Source organism: Argentina silus (assembly GCF_951799395.1).
Source record: "Argentina silus genome assembly, chromosome: 17".
Classification (NCBI taxonomy): domain Eukaryota; kingdom Metazoa; phylum Chordata; class Actinopteri; order Argentiniformes; family Argentinidae; genus Argentina; species Argentina silus.
In genome coordinates, this window is record NC_139671.1 from 5,109,732 (window position 1) to 5,120,522 (window position 10,791).

The window sequence follows — 10,791 nt, forward strand, 5'->3', positions numbered from 1 at the left end:
TATGCCGATCGGGTGTCCGCACTAAGTTCGGTATCGATATGGTGCTCCTGGGGGAGCCCGGGACCACCAGGTCGTCTAAGGAGGGGTGCACCGGCCCAGGCCGGAAACGGAGCAGGCCAAAGCCCCCGTGCCGCTCAGTAGTGGGATCGCGCCTGTGAATAGACGCTGTAGTGCAGCCTGAGCAATATAGCGGGACCTAATCTTTTTCGAAAAAAAGTGTTTTAATTCACACGTTTTGAGCACTTTCCGCTACTTTTACACTTACATGAGTCGGAAATACTGCCTCGTTGTCTTCTTTTTTTAGTTTGTGAACTATATCTGCTAAGGGACACAGATTCTATTCTCATTTCTTGCGTTCTTATTTTCATGTAAACGTATATATTTTTTCCCTTCATAAAACGCTCAATGCCGTTGAAAAGAGTGCGAAATTGAAGACGTGTGACCGCCTCCTTCTGGTAGACCGGCGTCATTACATGTTCTTTCTGAATACTTCATCGAGAGCTCCAGTGGACAGCGCTGTTGTACTTCATATGCATGCATTTTCTCTTCCTTAATACCATCATCTGGAATTTCGTTACTTTATTGTCGGAGCACTTCTTAATTCTGTCAAGCAGATTGCACCAGCAGCACCATTGATTTTCTTCTAAAGGTAATTTATAACCTCTACAGATTCTGGCCTTTGTCACAATTCTCATGGAGTTTTCAAGTGTGTGTGTGTGTGTGTGTGTGTGTGTGTGTGTGTGTAAGAGGCAGTCAAGTGGCCTGAGAGTTCTGGGGTTGCGAGATTTCTTAATCAATAACTTGCATTAAGGAACAGCCTGATAAACTCTAGATAAATCACATGAATTAATTATTATTGATTAACTAGATAACTTGTTATAGATGGAATCCGGCACTCGAATACACAAGCCAGAGCGGCCCATAGGGGGCAGTACACCCCCTAGTCTGTCACAACACATATCTGACCTGACATCCATTTAATATTGGATCATTCATGTATAGGTGCAACAAGGTATGTGTATGTGTTATCCTCAAGAGACCACTTGCTACCATGTAAATGTATTATGATGACAGATCAAATATAACATGTTGTATGAAAACATGTTTGTCAACCCCACCGAGAACAGCCGAAACCGACACATACTGTTGCATAAACGTTTTAATAATTGACACTCGTTACAGTTCGTGGTCCTCTGGGTGGTAGAGCTCGCTCATCAGTCGGTAGATGTACGAGGGAGCGTTTCCTCCGATGTTAGAGATGAACAGGGTGATGAGCTCAGGTGGGACATAGTCAAACACGGGGCAGTGCACGTTCACCTTCGACAGAATCTCCCCTAAGTGACAAGCAGCAAAGAGAGAAAGAAAATGTGATTATTTGACCATAATCGCTTACACAAGGGCAACAACTGATTGTCGGTTTAGAGTAACTTTGGGTGAGGAAAGCAAGTAACCAAAAACTGGGAATTTCAATATCACTCATTCAAGAGCCTGACACATCCTTACAAGTTGAATTATGAAAACATTTGATGTCGATGGAAAGCTATGATTAGAAGTACTACATGTGGGTTGAGGAGTTTTCCATGTGAAATCTGAATGTAGCCTAAACATCATCATCAATTGAAAGTAGCAATAAACTGGTCACTGTTACCTTCTGTGAATGGAAGGACCTCATGGGGAGAGACAAACTTGTGAAATGTGTCCTCTTCATTGGGAAACTGAGGACACAGAATTAATGTATCAGTAATCTGTTGATCTAACTTCCCCCCATTGAGAGAATGTACTTTCCGAACAGGAAAAGGCTTTCTTTTAGTGTTATGAATACCTGGGGCGAGAGCTTGAACATGGGTGCGCACACGATGAGGGGTGTGGAGTGGTGCTTAGCCGCCAGTGCGAGGGTGTGCGTTCCGTTGACCGCCCTGAGCCCTCCATTAGCCAGAACTGTTTGGGTACCGATGATGACCTGGCAAGAGATCAACAGGCTTTAGAATCAATCTGTACAAAACTAACTGTCACACATTGACTAATCAACCTGTTACTGGTTTGGAAAGACTTTGAACTCATCAGTTGCCAAATCCTGTGTAAAACAATCACTGCTGTTACATGATTCGGTACAGGAAATGTCAAAAACTAGCAAATGTGTCAAATATATTCACGTACCTTATTAACACGTGACATCACAGCAAATATGGCAGCATCTGCTATGACGGTTGTTTCAATGCCAGCTTTTGAGAGACTTGTAGCCATTTCGTGTCCCTGGTGAGAATAGCAAGCAAAGGTAGCATCACAAAAGTATTGAATGATGGTCAAATGCTAGAATGAGAAAGAAGGATTTGACAGTGACCTCAAAAATCTCAAAGATCCTCTGGAAGTACCTATACGTGCACTACAAACCAAATAGAACTACAAGCAAATGGAACTAAATGAAATATGGAGAACATGGCTTCATGCCAAATTCCTCTTTTCCAGATGTACGGTGGGAATGGAGCGGTGGCAGATACCTGACAGAAGGGGGCGCACTCTGCCACGATGACGTGGAACTTGCGTTTCCGTGCAGCGTCTTTGAGGAAGGCCTCCACGGTACGCGAGCGGCCGACCGTCATGATGACCTCGTTGGAGTGAATGTGCTCCAGGGCCTGCATGGCGATGTTGTCCGTTGTTCCCTCTAGGAGGCAAATAAAAGACGGTCATCAAGAGACAAAGTCAGGGTTTAACCATTGTTAGGATCTCCTCAAGGGTGGTTACAAACAGCGCGAAGAGAACACGGTTAAAGGAGACTTTGTTAGGTCTATATCCTATGGAATTCAAGAAGTCTATGGAAGGCATGGATTCAGCCATTTTACCTCGATACGTTCCTCTCATGTTTTCATTTAGCAACATGATAACCTTAAAAGGAGCTTGAATGCATCCAACAACTCTCTGGGTGAAACATTGTGTTGTAACAAGTGTTTTACCGAGCTCTGTGAGGAGTTCATTGATGGCCTCAATGACATTCGCTTTGAGGGGGGCAAAATGCTGTCTGAAGTTCTCCTCACTCAGTCCTCCTGATGTCAGTAGTTTGTGAAGAGATTCCTGCTGGTCTGTCTCCTCACTGCTACCTCGGGACCTGGAAAAATGGGACAACAAAAAATGTGATAACAAAATCAGCTGTTCACATTTCCATCTATTGCATCACCCAACACATGTAAACTATTCGTGTGACATCTACAGTGGCAAAGAGGGTGCAAAAAGCAGCAGAGGCACAAACCTTGACTGTGCACTTCCTTCTGTATGCCAATATGACTGGCAGGATTCAAACCTGGGTCTCCCACTCGAAAGACCTGGGAGCATTTACCGTTATGCCAAGAAGATATCCTCAAGGTCTGAGGGCAACACTTGATTTTTTCTCAGACAGGCCTACCTCATCACAAGAGTGTGACCCCAAATCACCTCCACTACACCAAATGTTCAATAATACAAAGACAGAGAGGAGCCCATGGAAAGCATATTCTCAGAGAAGTGTTCTCTCTGAAGCCAAGAACATTGGTTTCAGGCCGTCAATCAATGCCTTGGAGGTTATGGTCCCCCTCTCACCTTGCATACTCCTCTCTGACGATCTTCAACACCCGTCGAACCATGTTACCCACGGTGGTCTCCGAAGGCTGGGCGGCGGTCATTCTTCTCCCCTCTTTTCGTATGATCTCCATCAAATCCCCTACACAACAGAAAATGTCAAAGCAACAATGGCTCAGAGGATTGTAAAGACACACACCAAATAGTGACGCAAAGGGCCATAGTGTTACACCACTGGAGCACACGCAATCACCACCACACTGAATGACATTCTGCCGTTTCACAAATTACAAATTACACAGAACAAATGACAGCATGATCCTCCGGTGCTTTTGACAGCTGTCAAGTGCTTTTGACTGCGTGTCAATAAGCTTATGTAGCTAACTGACTATATCAAACATGAAATGATTAATTAAGTATTGTGTCTACTAGCTCGCTAACAACATATCCACCTGCGCTGCTCCATCGTGCCTGGGCTGTTATTCTCCGGAGCAGGGCTGTCGTCTCTCTAGCAGTTTCTGCTGAGCCACGGAGGGGTCCTGTCCCGCTGCCTCCGCGCTTCAAATCGGCCAAAAAAGCCTCAATTCGCTCCGTAAGATCTGTTTCCTTGTCAGCTCCGGGCATTTTATTTTCATAAAGTTAATCTGCTCTTGAAGTGTTTGTTGTTGTCACACGTTCAGCGTTCATTTATGTAACCCGGAACTACATTGTGTAGGAAGGTTTCCGGGGCATTCTACTCCAAATCTTATTGGACGTCAAGGTAGAAAAGTTCAGCAAAGCAACAGAAAATAGTCAATAATCTGAGGTGGTAGACATTAAAGCATCATTTAAAAAAATATATTTGTATATATATATATATATATGCCATTTAGCTGACGCTTTTATCCAAAGCTTTTATCCATGTAAATGTGATATTTCAGTTTTTTATTTTAATAAATCAGCAAACATTAATAAAAACTTGTTTTCGCTTTGTCATTATGGGGTATTGTGTGTATATTGATGAGGAAAATGAGAAAATGAATTGAATCCATTTTAGAATAAGGCTGTAACATAACAAAATGTGGAAAAAGTTAGGGGGTCTAAATACTAAATACTAAGTGTTGTCATTTCTAAATAATGAAAACGATATGTATACAAATACCATCAAATAAAAACGTTTGGATTATAGAGACAAATAAAGAAAAAATGGTTCTGTTCCATTACATATGCAGGACACTGTACACTCACCGAGCACTTTATTACTTTCATGGCCACAATTTACCCACTTTTGTTTCTATATTATTTCACTCTCTCTCTGAGGTGAGGTTCTGGAGACAGTTCTTCTCCTTGTAGACAAACCACGGCGTGAAGGAGGCTGTGAGGTGGGTGAGGTGGGTGCAATGGGCCGCAATGCACCGATGGTGTCCCGAACAGAGATCATCGCCTGGTAGGATAGCAAGTCCTCATCCACTCCTTCCTCATCTGAGCCAACCCGACTCAGGGCCTTCTCGGGAGTGGAGGAGTCTCTATCAGACGAAGACGGACTGGTTGATCGCATGGTCTCAGCCGGGAAGAAAAGGGGGTTTCTATATATGGTGTAAATTTTCACCTTCTTTGGGGGGACCTCTGGGTAATTTCTCAGACGAGGCACTGGATGACATGGCAACCTCAGCTTCTTGATTTGTTCGTCTGGGGTGACAAGCCTGTTGACATTCAGGACCGATTTGGAAGATGTCAGGAGGAGCGGCAGTGGGGATGAATACTCTAGTGAGCTATCCCAGTCACTCATAGTTATACGTGAGGATGATCGGAGATGCCCTGTTGATGCTCTTCCATGGACACAGACCCCTGAGAATGTGAAACTGTCTTTGAGGCAATGGTGGAGAGTGGGGACGGTGTGTGGCATACAGCACTTTCAGAGAGGTCACTCTAAATTGTTCCAAGAACAATGCTTGCTTCCGTGGCACCCTCAGTATACAATAGTGGCAATTGCCCTGTCTCTGCCATCTCACAACACTTATCAAAGACTTTTTCCACTAAATCATCAGAAATTGCCTCAATCTTTGAGGATTCCATCCACTTTGTTGGGTTCCCTTTGGTAACGTCAGCTAGCATCTCATCCATTTCTGTGGGTGAGGAAGAGGGAGAGGAGGAGCACAGCTCACTGGTGATCAAAGTGAGTACTTTCGAGGAAGCCTCCTCTATCTCAGCATGTGCCATCTCTAATGCCGACATTGTAGATGATTGGCTGTCAAATGGCTCTGGAACTCCCTCTTCAAAATCACTGGTCTGTGTGATAAATCCAATGTTGCCCTGCATTATATGGTCCTTCACGTCCTCCAGCATATCAGTAACCACATCCAGGGCAGTTTTGCTTCCCTTTGCAGCGGCCACTTGAAATGCTTTGACATTGACCTGTTGAATCTTCATTATAACTTGTGCCTTGACCTCCTCCAAAATACCAGTGATCAACATTGTCACATACCTGTTGAGGTTTTCTTCATTCACGACCATCTCCTCTGATGGATCATGAGATTGATCACTGGGCTGTAGGCAATCTTTATCCCCCCCTGTCTTGCAGACAGGCTCTTCACTGGATTTAAATGGATTGACCACTCGAGAAACACACTTCAGCATGTCAGAAGCGATTCTGGCAGTACAAGCCTGTTGTGCTGCTGGCTTTGACCCTTGCGCTGACGTCTTGATTGATTCTGCTAGCTGCTTCCTGACACCCTTTGTGCCTAGATGGTCGAGGATAGCATGCCTGAAAACTGATTTCAGCTGTGACTGAGACATTTTCTTCCCCTGAGTCACTTTAGACTGAACAACTTGATCACTTCTAGAAAACGTTTTGATTTTAGGTTTCTCCACCTTCAGTCTGGATTTGTTGGGCAGAGGAGCAAGGCGTTCAAGGGTTCGCCTCCTTTGGAGCAGGCAATGCCCGTCCATAGGTGTCCTCCCTACAAACACAAAAAAAAATCACATGACATCTATTCACAATTTTTTATTCATTGGCAATGAACATGTCAATACTGTGGCCACCAAACATTGCTCAGAAATGTCCCTCAAAATAGGAAAAATAGGCAATGAAAACATTGACTTACCTGCCAATTTAGAATGAGGAGGTGGAGGGTCAGGCTGATGAACCAGGGCTTCAATTCAAACAGAAATAAAATATTAAAGACACTTGATGTGATTTTGTTTTACATAGTCTTTTAAACTTTCAAAAAATGACTTAATCCAGTCCCAGGACTTCATGTGAAATCTTACCAAGTTGTGGTGTTTTAAATATTTCTTCCAGGAGCCTTTTTCCATGACTGGTTTCTGTCATGCTCTCGTCCTCATGCATGTTATTCACCATCTCTTGCATTTCTCTCTGCTGAATGGCTTGTTTTCTTTCATACATACTCTTTTTCTATGAGGAGGAACATTATTTGGATTTGTCCAAGGTAAAAACAAGGTTATTGAATTGGATTGTCAATCTTGTCAACATAGCTGCAACAGAAGCTATCACCCTTCTTGTGAAATTCAAGTGCAAAAATGCTAAGCTTTATTGTCAATTTCTAGGGTATAAATGTACATTTGTATACAGCTTCCATGACTTAAAACAGATACATGACACATGTTGACGTCACACACACATTAGTTATATCATCACATACATCTCTGAATTATTGAAAGTGGATGTGTTATTAGTTTTTAATATGTTGATTGGGAGCTTTGTAAAGTATAAAAGTGCAACATTTTACCTTGCTGTCCCGCGTTTCTTTGACCTCCTTCAGGTACCTTGCCTTGTTGACCTCATGCTGTACATCCTTTTCAATGAGTTTGAGCCAAGATTGCTCCTTGTACTGCATTGGATCAAAACAGGAGTTTAAATTCTACTCTTAGAGGACATGATGATTTCAAAGCAATTGCATAAGGCACTCTTCAAATTATTTAACAACTCTCTAACAGTGATTGTTCTCCTTGGCATTCCTACCAGCTGTTTATAGAGAACGTCCTCTCTCTGTGTGCCACACGATGCAGTTTGCAAGCCATCTTTCTGTCCCTTGTCCCTATCACTGAATTCAACAAATCATTTACTGGACATCTCCAACACAGAACATAATACTTTGAAAGGAGGCAATACAGATTCTTTCCAGGTTTTGATCATTCAGCACAATGTGAATGTTGTCACAGGTGTACATTCTGCCCACCTGGAATCACTGGTCGACTGAAGTTGCTTCAGTTTCTTAGCTCCCTCCTCCAACAGAAAATCTCTCATGTCAGCCAGAGTAACATTCTCAGCAATCTGGCCTTCCCCTTGCAGCTTCACTAGATTTATCATATGTTCTCGCTGCAATATTATAAATAACATGTTGTATTTGCATATTTTAGAACGATATGTACCAACATGTGTGATCTTAACAAAGTATTTATTTTAGAACTTTGCACATTACCATCTTTCTTCTGTAGGATATGTCGAGGTCAGCTTTAACAGTATCCAGGTACTGTTTGTAGGTGTTGTATTCCTTCAATGAGCATACAACCTTGGGAAGAGACCACATTGTGTGAGAAATCAATATGGTCTGGATTAAAGTGTATCCTGTCACATCAATACTTTCTGACATCATTAGGTTCTAAGTTTCATCTTTAAGAGAAAGGAGTAATAAGCGTCACATGAAACTTACTTTGTCATCTTCTGTGATTATGTTTTGCTTCTTCAACCTTTCATGCCTGTCTTTCTGGTGGTAGTACTCATTGAGGTTTGGGTCATGCAAGCTGCTGTAACTGGGCTTCATAATGTGACAGTTGGGGTCACTGACGTTGAAATCGGTTGTTGGCTGATACAACTGGGGGAATAAGAGTAATGCCCAATGTAATGCCCAATGATGAGGGTGACCATGCCTATGTCACTTTTAAAATGCAATCTTTCTTCCTTATCCCCTAACTACTCTGATAGGCCTGTAAGGCCTATAAAGCTGGTGTACCTTAACATGATGGTGTTTGGCCCTTGTGTTTTGCTCTAACCATCATGTCCTTTTAAAGAAGGATTGTAAAGATTAATATTCAGATATACTCATGTCTTGAGAGCAGGGGCTATGTTTCTGGACAGGGCCTTGCTTATACCTATCCAGTCCTCTCAGATCTACACATATGTCTGGGGAGTAGGAGCAAGGGGTTTTCTGGACAGTCTTGATAAACCTATCCAGTCCTTTCAGATCGACACAAGTGTCTTGGGAGTAAGGGGGTCTATGTTTCTGGACAGGGCCTTGCTTATAACTATCCAATTGTTTCAGATCTACACTAGTGTCTGGGGAGTAGGGGCAAGGGGTTTTCTGGACAGGGTCTTAATAAACCTCCTTTCAGATCTACTCATGTCTTGGGAGTAGAAGCTATGGGTTGTTTCTACTCTACTTTGATTGACAATATTCTGATATGAAATGAGGTACAGAGTGTCACAGGGCCTACCTTTTTACCCAGGCCTGACCTGGTCAACGTGAGCCCAAACCCAGGTAAGACAGTAAGTTTGGTCATTGCAGCCAATCTGCTCAGAGCAGTCTCAGGAGTCTTTCTCAAAATTCGAGGGGCCTTCGCCATCGGTGGATCAGGAGGCTTGACTGATTTAGGGGCTATCCCCATGGAGGCATTGTTCTGAAAAATAAGAAGCAACTCAGCTATGGGCCTACTGTAAACAATTGCATTTTGGTTGGTCAATTCCTAGGTGAATTCAACAACTTTATTGCAATTCCATATTAAGTAAGCTTGACTTCACACTTAAAGATTAGACTTTAAGTAAACATGCACATAACCATTCTACCAATTGTCAAGAGTGAATAACTGAAATACAAACTTAAATATCAAAAAAGTTTGTTCATAAAAGTAGGCTACCTGTTTTCCTTTAGAAGCTTGTTCCATACCGTATATTTGCAGAAATGAGCATCACGTCTGTTGATCCGATTATATATCAATACTTACGTCACTCGTGAAACCATTTGTTACTATGACGTAATCATTTGTTTTCTAATTTGGCCAGTCAATCACTTTTTCTGTTATGCTACAGTAGTTCCGAGTTATTTTTCCATAAACTTTGAGTTTTTGAATAAAATGTAATAAGCTGCACAACAAGTGAATGAATACATTATACATTATACATTATATAGACGGCTCTTGGTGCAGATGACCGACGAAAAAGCAATTTATCCATTTACACAGCAGATGACGAGGTACACACACTAATAGTACCATCTGCTGGTCTGCAGAAAGTACAGCAACCATTTGAAAGAAAATCTCACTGATAAATGCACAATAGATAAGCTTTATTCCGAATGGCGTTCTCCCGTACTCGGGCTCCCATGCTCTGGAGTTCGTTCTTTGTGGCGCACTCAAGAGTTCGAACGGGAAAAATGATGACATTCGGAACACATTCCCATGCTCCGGAGTTACCTTTGACCTGGCAATAAAATTACATGACCAGCCCTTTCCCATGCTGGATTGCCTGACAAAGAGTTAATCTGATGTGTTCACAATAGGCTACATGTTTTGTGAAGAAGTACCGATATTCAAGTTGAGTAATCATACTTTTTATGTTTTATGTTTTTGTTAGTGAACATTAAAGTTTGTTTTGTTTTGTCTTAATTTACTTTTTAACCAAACTGTTTGATAGGTCTAAGGTTTTGGCTATGTTTCTGATAGATTTTCTGATATTTCAGCCTCATACTGGCTTCCCTGACTCTCATTCATGTCTCTTTGGTCCTCATGTTGACAGACACCAATAGCAGACTCCAAAGGCAAAGCAAAGTCTAGAATCATTACTAGACATTGACAGCTCTCTTATGCCTGCACAAACGATGTGACGGAACACACCTGACTAACAGAAACACCTGTCAAGCCAACTTTCCAGTACTTTTGGTGCCCTGAAATAGGGGGACTATGTATAAAAAGGGTTGTTATTTCTAAATGGTGAAACCAATCTGAAAAAAGAAAACATTTCAACATCTATTTTAACCTCGTCGTAATTGTGATTTCAAATACAAACTTTTGGAGTATAGAGCTAAAAGAAGATAAAAATGCTTTCTCTTTCCAAAACAGATGGAATGCAGTGTATTTAATTATTTATATATTATTGTACATACTATATTTTGCACTGCCCACTACCACCTATCCATATATTGTTAATGTTATAATAAATGTTCTCACTGTTCTGCTCGCAGAGTGTGTGACAAAGAACTTTGACTATGACAGGCCCGTCTTCAGGTGTAGACAAATCCTGCAGAAGCA

General features: G+C 42.0%; 1 protein-coding gene across 1 annotated transcript; it reads right to left on the reverse strand.

Annotated features, from left to right (window-relative positions):
• Nucleotides 1-1,144: 1,144 nt before the first annotated feature.
• Nucleotides 1,145-4,241, reverse strand: eif2b2 (eukaryotic translation initiation factor 2B, subunit 2 beta). Its single transcript, XM_083688897.1, has 8 exons — nucleotides 4,002-4,241; nucleotides 3,571-3,691; nucleotides 2,952-3,103; nucleotides 2,499-2,662; nucleotides 2,158-2,253; nucleotides 1,823-1,960; nucleotides 1,649-1,715; nucleotides 1,145-1,334 (listed from the first exon to the last, which is right to left on the reverse strand). Exons 1-8 carry the CDS (start codon nucleotides 4,171-4,173, stop codon nucleotides 1,177-1,179), a joined length of 1,068 nt encoding a protein of 355 aa, XP_083545023.1. The 5' UTR covers nucleotides 4,174-4,241; the 3' UTR covers nucleotides 1,145-1,176.
• Nucleotides 4,242-10,791: the final 6,550 nt, after the last annotated feature.

Bases quoted from the DNA above. Each gene is read 5' to 3' on its own strand.
- eif2b2 (XM_083688897.1), bottom strand. From the start codon at position 4,173: ATGCCCGGAGCTGACAAGGAAACAGATCTTACGGAGCGAATTGAGGCT. The intron at 2,663-2,951 runs GTAAAACACTTG...TTTGCCTCCTAG, and splicing joins TGAACTCCTCACAGAGCTCG to AGGGAACAACGGACAACATC. The intron at 2,254-2,498 runs GTATCTGCCACC...TATTCTCACCAG, and splicing joins AGTGCGCCCCCTTCTGTCAG to GGACACGAAATGGCTACAAG.